The sequence below is a fragment of the Callorhinus ursinus genome, unplaced genomic scaffold, assembly GCF_003265705.2.
Source record: "Callorhinus ursinus isolate GAN/ISIS: 27379988/994484 unplaced genomic scaffold, GSC_fseal_2.0 scaffold11, whole genome shotgun sequence".
NCBI classification, from domain to species: domain Eukaryota; kingdom Metazoa; phylum Chordata; class Mammalia; order Carnivora; family Otariidae; genus Callorhinus; species Callorhinus ursinus.
Window position 1 is genome coordinate 26,380,261 of NW_027397073.1, and position 13,235 is coordinate 26,393,495.

The 13,235-nt window shown below is 39.6% G+C and overlaps 1 protein-coding gene across 10 annotated transcripts in view; it reads left to right on the forward strand.

Annotated features, from left to right (window-relative positions):
* The window catches only part of PIAS2 (protein inhibitor of activated STAT 2), a 117,825-nt gene that overhangs the window by 39,965 nt on the left and 64,625 nt on the right, over positions 1–13,235 (forward strand). For all 10 annotated transcript variants that reach the window (XR_012380022.1, XM_073898252.1, XM_073898248.1 and 7 more), the window contains 2 exons: positions 4,543–4,593; positions 4,724–4,814. Coding sequence is in view for 9 of the 10 variants with exons in the window: in XM_073898252.1 (XP_073754353.1) it covers positions 4,543–4,593; positions 4,724–4,814 (142 nt within the window). In the remaining variant the exon portion in view is untranslated. The remainder of the gene's footprint in view (positions 1–4,542; positions 4,594–4,723; positions 4,815–13,235) is intronic.

Below are 13,235 nucleotides of genomic sequence, written 5' to 3' on the forward strand. Positions count from 1 at the left end.
CCCAAATTACCTTTAATTGTTAGTGTCATGTTAGTCTCTTTCAGTCTGTGACAGTTTCTTAGTTTTTCTTGTCTTTCATAAGAACTTTTGATACTTCTGAAGAGTCCTGGCCAGGTGTTTTGTAGAATATTTTTCAATTTGGGTTTGTCTGATATTTTGTCATGAGATTATGCATTTTTGGCAAGAATACCTCAAGTTATATGCCCTTCTTAGTGTATCATGTTGGGCTACATAATATTGATACATTTTATTTTTGGCAGTGTTAACCTTGATCACTTGGGTAAGGTACACTACTAGATTTTGGCACTATAAAGTTGCTGTTTTTTCCTTTGTTAGTAATAAATATCTTGGGGGAGATACTTTGAGATAAGGCACATATTCTGTTTCTCTTCAAATTTTTGCCCAGTGATTTAGCATTCACTGATGGATCTTTCCCCTCAGCAGTTACTTTTGTCATAAACACTCTTGTGTTCCAGTGGTGTGATTTTCTATTGTCCTTACTCTTTTTCACATTAGAGTTCTTTCTTGTAAGGAAGAGCTGTCCTTTCTCCCCCATTTACTTACTCAGTCATTTACTTGGTATCTGCGTAGGCTCTTGAGTACTCTGGATTATAATGCAGTACTATGATAATTTGTGTTGTTCAAACTGGTCTACCTTTGGCCATTGGCTGATCTTTCAGGTTGGCTCCTGTGCCCTTTGGTATGTCTCCATCTATTTCTGAGCGCTGCTTTACTTTTTGGCACCACAGAATGCTCTAGGTTCATTTTGTAATTTCTCTGCCCCAGTTCTGGAATTGATCACTTCTCTAAAGAGCTCTGTTTCCTCTCTTATAATATTTCTTACCACTCTCTTTGAAAAAAGTGGTTCATTGACTTTGTAGCATATTACACATGCTGGATTTGGATCCACAGTTACTTCTTGTGTCATTTAACTTCCATGCCTGTGGTTCTCACACTTTGCTGCATATTAGAATCACCTGAGGAGCTTTTAGGAATCTGAATGCCCATGTCTCGTTCATACCAACTCAGTTAGAATCTCTGACAATGGAACCCAGCTTTTAAAGCTCCCCAGGTGTTTCCAGTGTTTAACAAATTTGAGAACCGCTGCTGTGCATCCAGCTTCTCCCCTTTCCTGTAATGGTAGTAAGGTCTAAATGAGGCTTGAATATGTTCAGGTTCGGGTTGTTTTGTTCTAAAATTTATATTACGTCTTGTGAAGATTGATCAGTTCTCTTCTTGGTTTTAGCAATCCCCTTCCATTTGCTGCTACTGCCTCCCTGATCCTGCTGCCTCAGCTTCTCACACTGACTTCTCTTCCGTGTTCCCAGGAATCAATCTCTGATTCTCTTCTCACTACTCTGTGATAGTATTCATGAATGTGCTTTGTTATTTTTATGTTGGTGGCTTTAAAATCTCCACTTCGCTCTAGAGTCCATATTCACTGTCCCTACTTTGATGACCCATAGGTACATCAAACACAGCACATTCAGAATTGAACTTGCATTCCTCCCAAACTTGCTTATCTTTTGTTCTTTCATTTATTCATTTAGTCTCACAGCATATATTTATTTACTACCTGTTATGATCCAGGCAATGTTCCCGGCACCAGGGATGCAAAGTTGAAAAAATAAACTGGCTTCAAGGAGATTTGTGCTTGGTATATTTCCTCCCACTACCCGTTTCATTAATGGCATGGGATCTGCCCAGACAGAGCCCTCTTTGTATTATCCCACACTTCATCCACCAACCTCTGTCAGTTTGCTGCACTCCACTGATCCTTCTTTTATGTCTCTTTCACGATTTAAAACGTGATGCAACTCTACCCTCGAGGGAGGGAGCTAGCATGGTCTTTGGAGTAATACCAACTGGAATGTGAATTCTGGCTCAACCACTTAGGCTTGTCTTTATGCCCCTGAGTAAGTTACTAAAGCCCGCTGAATCTTATTTACCCAGTGTAACATAGGAAAAATAATTTCCTACTCACTCAGTAGCTGGGGGCATTGAATGTCATAACTTGCTTTACCTCTTACCCTGGTGAGTAGCAATTGCCCCATTCCAAAACCTGGGCCCCATCCTAGATGCTCCCCTTCTGTATCCTGCCTTCTGTATCTAGTCAGTCATTGAATTCTGTCTGTTTTTCTGCCTAAATATCACTCAGTGATGTTTACGTTTAAGCCCTCATCTTTTGCCGGTACAATTGCAGTGGTCCCCTAACTCTCCCGCTAACCGGGTGATCTTTCTAAAGCCCTTCAGTGTTTTCTCTCTTGTGCTTAAAACCCTGGAGTGAAGCTCGTGAAGTCCACACTCCATTGCCTGGCAATTCTCTTCAACATCTTGTTCTACTTCTGTCTCATTGCATCTCCTGTCACTGCTCTTCCCCAGCAGCTGGGCTATCACAGCTCTGTCCCTTTGCATATCCTCTTCCTCCCTGTTCTGCTTGGCAAACTTGAGGTATATTTTAGGGCCAGTTCTAGTCTCAGCTTTTCTGTGAGGCCGTTTCCAGATTTCTCCAAACACGCACTTTGTCTCACTGTACTACATACTTATTTTCTCTTAAAGCTTCATTGCATTTATTTGACTACTTGAATTTACAGACTTGATGACAACAACATCTTACTCCTTTTTATATTCTCAAAGCCTGTCACAGTGCCTGACAAATAGTAAATGCCTGCTTTATATTTGATGAATGAGATGAACATGTGAAAGTCCCCAGAACAGTGACTGGCAGAAAATGTCAGAAGATGCTTACTCATTACACCTCATGTTTGTAAAGATATATAGCACATTGCATTTCCCAGTTTATGTTAATTTCCCTTACTGGCATAAAGTATAAATCCTTAGGCAGGCTATTTAAAACGCTTTATATCGTTTTCCCCTCTATCTTTCTAGTTATGCCTTTTGCCATTTCTCTTTTTTCATATTATGTTTCCCAACCCAACAAGAGTTTGGTAGTTATCTCTGGTTGATCTTCACCCTTTCCTTTTGCTGAGAATCTGCACCGGTGAAGCTACTGTTAATGATGGAAGCGTGTCTAAGTAGAAGTAGGCAGAACCACTGCTGTATAAACCTTACTTTCTAGTTTGATTGGACTGTGATAATTGCTTGAGCTTTTAAGACAAAGTTAAACTTGCATCTTCTCTGTAGCACCTATTTTTTGTAATGTACTATCACATTTGCCACATTTTATTTTAGTTGTATGTATCTATTACCTACTAGCATGAGACCTTTGAGAGCAAATACTGTGTCTATTTGTTGCTGAACCAGCACCCAGCCTGTGAAATGTTTTTTGATTTACATGAGGGGAATGATAAGGGTTACTCACAAGAGGTCAGTGTCATCTGGGGTATGGGGATGTTTTGAATAGACACTTGAGAAGGGTGGAGGCTACTGGTGAGGGAAAGTGAAAGCAGAGTTAATAATAATAGCAGCCGGCTGCTCATACTTGTTGAGCACTTTATACGTCCAGGCACTTTACATGTATCAACACATTTAATCATCGCAACAACTCTAATTTTCCATCTTTAATAGATGTAGAAACAGGCACAGACAGGTTAAATAGTTTGCCCAAGGCCCTGCTGTTTGGGACTGTAGAACTCAAGCTGGTCACTGTGGTGCTTTACTGCCTTCCAGTGAACATAGTGAAACGAAGACTGGCCCAGTTAGAGCAAGGTGAAGGCAAAATGTACTCTTAAGAAAGGACTGATTTCTAGTACTCTTCTCTTTGACAGAGTCCAAGATTGATGATAATGGCTAAGGACAAAACTTCTACACTATATAGTGCATTCATGTCACTTGGGGATCTCGTTAAAGTGCAGATTCTAATTTTCTAGGTCTGCAGTGGGGCCTGAGATTCTGCATTTTTGACAAGCTCCCAAGCAATCACAATGCTGCTTCACTGTGGGCTCCTTGGTGGCAAGGCTTTGGAAGGTTCAGTGCCAAAAATATTTTATATGGGACTCTATTAGGTTCTCATGTAGAAATTCTAAGAGGTTCTGTGTCCCTTAATTGGATACTTAATTATAAAGTTGCCATGGTACAGAGATGCTGAGACTCTAGGCACTTGTTCTTCATTTTGGTTCTATATTAGAACCACCTGCTATAAAAACTAATGCTCAGTCTGTATTCCAGACCAATAGTCTAGTGAATGGGTTTTTATATTCTTTAAAAGTCACATGATTAAAATGCTCAGCCAAGGTTAAGAACCATTATGAGCAAACAAATTAATTTATTAAACTCTTTTAGAACCGAGGGTGCTTCTCTTCATGTTAACCAAATTTGTTTCCTGTTGAAATAAATACTGCATCGCGAAAGTTCCTGTGAATTGACGATATCTTAAAATTGCTGTAAAGACATGACTAAAATGTTAAGTAAATGAGGGTTGGTATCACTATAGCATTTTGATTAAGGCTTGTGCTGTTGGTAGGGTAGTATTCATCTTCAGGAATAAGAATAAAAATATTAATAATGCTTTTTTTCTGGTGAGAATGTTCCTGTGAATTCTCGTTGTGCCTTCTCAACCCAGTTTCTTTCTCTTTCCAACAGGGATTTTTTGCCAGGTGGTAGGAGAGATTATACAGTCCAGGTTCAGCTGAGGTGAGTTTGAAATTTTCTGTTAATTTTATACTTGCTAACTATGTGCATATAGTCCTAAACTTAAAATATGTAAACATGTTTGGGTACGCTCTTAAAGAATAATTTTTTTTTTTTCTTTTCTTTAATGCAGACTTTGCCTGGCAGAGACAAGTTGCCCTCAAGAAGACAACTATCCCAATAGTCTATGTATAAAAGTAAATGGGAAGCTGTTTCCTTTGCCTGTAAGTTGCTTTTTATTTACCGGGCTTGCATGTAAATATAGTCTAAATACTCACAAGGCAAAGAAACAGTGACAACTCCATACCAATGAGTATTCTTACTATCCAGGTTAAATACTATTTTCCACTAGAGGGATTCATGACTCCTTGGAGAAATGGCTGATTCCAGGTCTGGGGGAGATGGAAAAGGTGAGCCTGGACCATCTTGTGCCAGGAAGCAGGGGCGCTGTGAAAGACTCTTAGGATCACATCAAATGCATAATAACGGGGCATGACTTGCATATATAGGGTAGGGCAACATGTTGTGGTAGTTGTCTAAATTAGCTGGGCCTTCTCCATGGATGAGATGGTAAAAGGCAGAGGCTGCTGAGAGTGACTGGACACGGAGAGCAAGGATTCCAAGTTTGGGCCTTAATGTGCACAACTGGGGTGTAGATGCAACGGTATTTGATTGACAACCCATTGTTTAAGCAGTTAACAGTATATGGGCTTCAGCACTTGGGATACACACATGCACACACACATGCCCGTGCACACAATGGGTACAGTTTCCGGCCTGATAGATAACTCTGGACTCTCCTGTTAGTCACATCTTAAAATAACACTTAATTGGGCGCCTGGGTGGCTCAGTTGGTTAAGCGACTGCCTTCAGCTCAGGTCATGATCCTGGAGTCCCGGGATCAAGTCCCGCATCAGGCTCCCTGCTCAGCAAGGAGCCTGCTTCTCCAACTCTGGCCCTCCCCACTCTCATGTGCTCTCTCTCTCTCACTCTCTCGAAATAAATAAATAAATCTTAAAAAAAAAAAAAACAATTGTTGAACTGGATTATATATCTGTCTCCACTGAGGCTTGGAATAAGTCAGTAAATTAGTGCAGCTGTGTAGAAGGCCAGCAAAGCCATAATCAGAAAAGTAGGAGAGCATGGCCTGTTGGTCAAGCACTGCAAAGTGGAGGTGCATTTAACCCAGGACATGCTTTGAGAACTGATTTCACGAGGATGCTAAATTGCCATTTCAACAACAGAGACTACAGAGAAGGAGGTGGGGGAACTGTTTAGCATCCCTGATGAGCACAAGGCTAGGCTCTGGAAAAAGTATATAAGCAACACTGATGAATAGCTGAGCAGGCCGGACAGCATGGTCTAGGACTCTGGGCTCTACCAGAGCCAGATGATTGTCATTGAGCCCCCCAAAGTGAAGACGGCCCGTGGCCAAAGCCAACACTTGTAGTCAAAGATCTGACTTGATCGTCAGGAGTCCTGTTTTGTCTCTTCATAGCCTGTGGATTTAGAGACCTGAGAAGTACCGATTTCATGAATTTTAAAGAGCTTGAGCAATACTGCATGGTTGCTGCCTCTTTTTGAAAGATGTCTGTGGGGCTGAAATCATTTGAGATAGTCCTTTGGGGATGAATGGGGAAATTGCAGAGGTGGAATAGATGTGGTCAGGAGGAATGCTTACATGGCCCCATGCTTGTTCAAGACCCCAGTGGGACATTTTGCTTCTCAGGTTTCTGGCAATGAGCAACAGTAGATTCTTAGGAGCTGTTTTTTATCTGGATAGATCATACAAAGATCTGAACCAAGGAAAGAGGCAATTTTCCTTGGAACTAAAGGCCACCCAATGCCAGTGGGTGGCCACATGTGTGACAAAGGAATCCTGGGAAAATCACAGATTGTGGAATGCCTCTGTGCACACTTTCCATGACTGTTCATACCCAGTTTTCTTTGTCTGAGACATGTTAAAATTTCTCTGACCTTGGTTTTTCCTGTTTATCTCTCTCACCACCCTTGAAAGATCTAACCGTGAAGATCTTCTTGGTATCTAGACCTACCTTGAAGACCTGTTCAGTATCATGTGACTGCGCCAATGATGAGGGCTATCTGAGATGTGTGAGGTTCTACCTAAACTCTGGCATTGCTGCAGAAAATATGGTGGTTACAGTTCCACAAAATACTCCAAATGGAGCAGTGTTATGCTTTGGGATGGTATCTTCATCCATGAGATCTATCTATGGAGACCTCTGAATTTGTCACTCTTTCAGTCCTTTTGAGAGAGAAGAAATTAGAGTACTTTCTCTGGTAGTTTGTTACTCAGTCACTGTTCGTTTCTTTCCCAAAGCACCAACTAACCCTTCAGTACTTATATCAGGCTGTTTGTGAACATACCAGTTACTCTGTAATGAATCTGGCCCTCTCCTCTAGAGCCAGGGGCCTGCAGTGAGTGGCTCTAGGGGCTCTGTGAAGAAGGTGAAGAAATGGAGCCTTAGGACAAAGGCAAAGACAGATTTCAAAAACAGAAAGCAGGGTGGGGCAGGGGGCGCTTTCCTGACCTGATAGGGTCATCCCAGAGATCAAAAGCCGGCCTTTCCCATAGAGGCTTTTTGGCTCTGTGACCTTCGGTGGAACAGCTGCCAGTGCAACTGATACAAAACTCCTTAAACCACCTCTTGATCCACAATTGCTACTGATTGGGATAATGAAATATGGAGCCTTTACTAGCATGAGGCAGGTTTACGAACATCATATGAGTTTACTGCAGCCTCAGAAGACCTTTTGGACCTCCAGTGACCTTTTGGAAATTAGTATATTGAGCTCCTCACCACCATGGAGATCCTCAGGGACTTTGTTCCAGTTGTAAGAAACATTGACAGGTCACAAAGAAGTTTGACACGCGATCCTTGCCCATGATCCTAGTTTATTGCACAGCAAATCCTAGAGGAATAAGCTTGACACAGTCATGGAATTTCCCATGAGAACTCTGAATATATTTGAATTTGTGTCCTGGAACCAGTCCCTCTGTGTAGACCTTACTGCAGTAGCCAGTCATTATGGAACGATGATGCTGCATGTACAAAGAGAAAGCTGAATGAGAAATGGCATTACCTTGATAATAGCAATGTGTCCCTGGATTCTTAAGGCTCAAATGGTGATGAAAGCAGTTTCTGTGCTGTTTTACCCATGTCAGGATGAGTTTTAGGAGATGCCTTCATGCATCAATTTTCCAGATCCCTTAATACAAGGACAGCAGTAAGCAGCTCACAGCAGGACTTGCAGAATGACATGTGCAGTGTGGACAGGTACAAATGGAACTGTCTGAGAGTATCTCCCTTTCCCCGTCTTTGGTTCCCAGGGCTGTCAGTGTACAAACTGATGGCAAGATGAGAAAATTTTATGTTTTTAAGGACAGAAGAGAGGGAAAGGAAAAAAAGACCCTCTTAGAATGATTTTGAGGGGCTGAATTACATTTCTTTTTAACCAGATTTTGAGAAATTTCTGTAAATCTGTGGAGCTGTAAGGTTGGGGGCGTGTCACAGAAGTGGGTCGACAGTGGGGAGTATTACTTGGAAAGATTTTTGTAGAATGGAGAGGATGTGTGCTACAGTTCAGCTGACAGAAATCAAATATTTCCTCTCGGTGCAGTCAGAAATCTTCTTGGTGTTTGTCCTCTTATCGTAACATACTCTGTTTCTGTGTTCATGGAGTTCTTTTTTCTGATACGTATTTTTTCCTGTGTGAGTCATGCAGATTGTCTGCCTTACAGTAAGTCTGAGGTAAAGTCAACATTTTCTTCTTTTAAACATAACACTTCTGTCCCCCAATTTAATGAAATTCCTTTGGCCTAAGATGGGATTATGTTGGCATCTAAAAGATAATACTACAGTGGACTCAAAACTGTTGCACCAATTCAGTATTCTAAAAATTGATAAAGGCAGAGAGTCACTGATTTCAGGGTAATCAAACATGCGCACAGTCAAGTTTTTTTATGGAAACATTTTAATATAAGCAGAAGGCATAATGGATTAGAAAACCAGTCTTTGCAAATCCATAATTATATAATTGATCTAGGTAACCATCAATGGATGCTAAAACTATTAGATCAAAGCTTGATGAGGAATGTTACCATGGAGGGGTCAGCCTGACATCAGCTGAATTCCTCATCAGTCTTGACATTATTGTAAACTGGGGCAAACTCATGCGCCTCATGATGTGGTACAGTGGGAAGTACGTAACACTCCCTATGAAGTTTTGTGTCTGAAGATTCAAATCTGAATCAAATCAAGCCTGCACAACTGGTTACCAGCTTAAAATGTCTACAGGAGATAGAGCAGCAGAACTTTATACCATGAGGAAGCCTCCAAAAAGTGAGGCCATTCTTCAGGTCAAAAGTCCTGGTATCTTCAACAAAAAATGACATTGGAAAAGAAGAAGAGAGGGTGGGGGACAATAAAAATTATTCTTATTATAGAATAAAGGAGATTTCAGAGACAGCTAAGCACAATGTGAGGCTCTAGTTTGGATTCTGAATCAGACTGTAAAAGGACATTTTGTGTACCAGGCTATATATGGATAACATGATGTGTCTGGGATTTGCTTTTAAAAATAATCTGGAATGGGAGTGGGGTTGAATAGGTAAAGACGGTTTATGAACAAATATATATTGAATTGGGTGATGGGTATATGGGAGTTCATTATACCTTCTTCCTCTTTTTATATATATATATATTTTTTAAGATTTTATTTATTTGAGAGACAGAGTGGGCAAGCAGAGGGAGAAGCAGACTCCCCGCTGAGCAGGGAGCCCGGCGTGGGGCCAATCCCAGGATTCTGGGATCATGACCTGAGCTGAAGTCAGATGCTCAACTGACTGAGCCACCCAGGCGCCCCATCTTTTTATATATATTTGAAAATTTTCAATAATAAAGACATTTGAGGCACTTGGGAAATTTGAATATAGACTGGATACTAGGTAATTTTTAAGAATTATGGTTAATTTTATAAGGTGATACTGGGTTTGTTGTTTTTGAAAGGTGTTATTAAAGCTTTATATAAAAGTATGGGTCAAATGGCATTGTCTAGAATAAATGTGTGTATGTGTGGGGTGTGTATTTTTGGGTGGGCTGAGGGTGGAGCCAGAGGCAAATGAAGCAAGATTGGTAACATGTTGATAATTACTGAAGTTGGTTGGCTGGTGGGTAATTTCCTCTACTTATGTCTATGCTTGAAAATTTTTATAATGTACAGTAAAAAAGTAATCTATGTTGACAGTATTACAGTAGTGGTAGTAGTAGTAATTAGAAAATTTCGGGGGAAAATGTTAAAGGAATTAATGCTGTCAACTTTTGTCCCAATTACAAGTCAGGTAGGATGTCATCACAGAAAGGTTTTTGAGTATATCTTTTATTGGAATGTTAGGTTGAGACTGACAGATTATCTTTTACTGGCTCTTCCAGCAGCCTTTTTAAAGAAAATTTTTAGCTTTGCTCCAGAGGTCCCCTGTCAAATGAACTTACGTTTTTTTTTGCTTTAGATATGGAAAAGCGTTAGAAATGTGTTAAAGCTACACATTTATATTTTAGAAAGTTGTAATTATATCCTGTTCTCAATAACCAGGTAATTAATGGCTGAGTGGAGGTGATGGTAACGGTCAAAAGGAGAATACAAGTTAACAGATAACTCAGAACTGCCAATGAAATCAAACTAGTCAGGTAGGGTAATAGAGATGGATTTAAAATACTTGAGGTGGTTGAGACTAGTACCAAAATTGATTTTGAATTTGCTCATACCTCATTCTTGTAGTCACCTCTTCTCCCCCTTCTTGTTGCTCTCTCCCTCTGCTAGACTGACTTAAAACATTGTTGCTTGGTGTCTCTGATCCCTGTTTCGGGAGTTTACTGTTTGGTATGAGTTATTTTTATCATCTTGGCAGACCCTGTGCCATTGTTTTATTTGGCTAACCTACCAGTGAACATCCGAGAAGACAGAATTAACTTCTAGGCTAAAAACAAAAGTTTCATTGGAATTATCCAGAATGTTGATATTCCTTAGTTTTTTGCTCGTTGAACCAATTCCTAGAGTCTTTGTAAGAGAATGAATTGTTTTTGTCTTATTTCACTTGAACAACTTTAGGTGGGCATAACCTTCCTACACGTGTATGCAGGTGCACACACAGTTTCCCTTTTCCATACCGTAATGGCCATTGTGAGTTATGCTCTTAGCCTTCCTTCTTCCTTGCCCAAACTGTTCTGAATGATTTTCAAAGTCTTGATGCAAGTTGTAGATTGCAAGTTAGGTGCATTCCCACTGAATAATTACTATCCTACGAGGCAGTGAAGGAGGTTCCTTAGTTGTGATAGAATGTGTTCCTTAGCTCTGTTGTGTAATGCCACCAATACTGTATTTCATTATTTCCAACGTGTGTATTTTTAACATCACTAGAATCCAGAGGTATCTTAGAGTTGCTGATGACCAGGTAATTACAAGCTGTAATGTACTGTCATTGCTTATATTTGTATAGTCTTGATGTTATTCCTGTGGCATGACTGGTTAGCTATGCTCCTTTGGTTTTTAAGCAACATATGATTTAAGAACATTTTAAGGAAGGTTCACAAATCCTGGTTGTTGTCTGAAAAGCTTTGATCAGTGCATTCTCATAAGATCCAGTTTGTATCAGCATTAACACATGCAGTTAACTTAAGGGTGTCAGTGATCTGCAAGGAAATCTGAGTGACGCTAGTGGAGTAGAATATAGTTTTAAGAAATCCTTGTATCTCCAGAGCTCTTAGTGGCATTTAGAGAGATACCATGAAACGTACGCATTGATGACTGAGTGAAAAGTGATTCAGAAGAATTTTCTGTATATTTAAAAGGAATATGTTAGCCGGTTCATTTTGCTTATATTTCTTTGCTATGCATGCAGGAATAAGTAGTGATATGATAAGTAGGTTGTATCATTAACTGAGTGTTTTTTTCCTTCTCAGTGGTACACAGTTATGTTACATCAGTGGGATTTTAGATTCGGTGAAATATGGTATCTGCTTTTCAATACATAGATGTTTTCACAGCTAAGAAATTTTAATTTTCTAAAAATTATTATATTAGGGACACCTGGATGGCTCAGTTGGCTAAGCGTCTGCCTTCGGTTGAGGTCATGATCCCAGAGTCCTAGGATCTGAGTTCCATTTCAGGCTCCTTGCTCAGTGGGGAGCCTGCTTCTCCCTCTGCCTGCTTTTCTCTCTGTCTGCTGCCCCCTCCTGCTTGTGCTCTCTCGCTGACAAATTAAATAATATCTTTTAAAAAATATGTTAGTTTTGAACATTACAAACTGAGAAGTCTTTGGTAATTGAGAATTGGATGTAATGTGAATCAAAAATGAGTATACTTGCTGTTTAAAACAAATAATGATTAGAAAAAGTAAAGCATAAATATCAGTATTACAGCCATCAAGCTAATTTAATGCCAATTGAAATACTGATTGTTCTTTGTTAACATGATCTGGTTTTAAAAATGGCAATTTCTCTTCTACTTGGAGAGAAAGCATTCAAAAGACTTCAATAATTCCTTTGAAATTCATTAATTTGTTTTTTTCCCCATAAACTATAATACATTTTATTTTTATTATTTTTAAAAAATATTACTAAGTTTTTAAATTTTAATTCCAGTGTAGTTAACACAGTGTTATATTAGCTTCAGGTGTACAATACAGTGATTCAACAATTTTATACATTGCTCAGTGCTCATCATGAGAAGCATACTCTTTAATTCCTATAATCTATTTCACCTGTCCCCCCACTCCCCTCCCCTCTGGTGACCATCAGTTTGTTTTCTATAGTTAAAGAGTCTTTATTTCTTGGTGTGTCTCTCTTTTTCCCCTTTGTTTTATCTCTTAAATTCCACATATGAGTGAAATCATATGGTATTTGTCTTTCTCTGACTTACTTCACTTAGCATTACACTCTTTAGCTCCATGTGGTTGCAAGTGGCAAGATTTCCTTGTTTTAATGGCTGAATAATACTCCATTGTATGTATATACCACCTCTTCTGTATCCATTCATCTATTTATGGGCACTTGGGCTGTTTCCGTAATTAGGCTATTGTAAACAATGCTGCATAGCGGTGCACGTATCTTTTTGAATTAGTGTTTTTGTATTCTTTGAGTAACAATCTTTTTGAATTAGTGTTTTTGTATTCTTTGAGTAACACCTACTAAGGCGATTACTGGATTGTAGGCTAGTTTGGTTTTGCATTTTTTGAGGAACCTCCATACTGTTTTCCACAGTGGCTGCAGCAGTTTGCATTCCCACCAACAGTGCACAAGGATTCCTTTTTCTCCACGTCCTCGCCAACAGTTGTTTGTGTTCTTGATTTTAGCCATTCTGACAGGTGTGAGGTAATATCTTACTGTAGTTTTGATTTGCCTTTCCCTGATGAGTGATGTTGAGCATCTTTTCTTTTATCTCTTGGCCATGTGTATGTCTTCTTTGGAGAAATGTCTGTTCATGTCTTCTGCCCAGTTTTTAACTGGATTATTTGGGAGGTTTTTTGTTTTTGTTTTTGTTTGTTTGTTTTTAGTGTTGTGTAAGTTCTTTATATATTTCGGTTACTAAGCCTTTATCAGGTATGTGATTTGCAAATATCTTACACT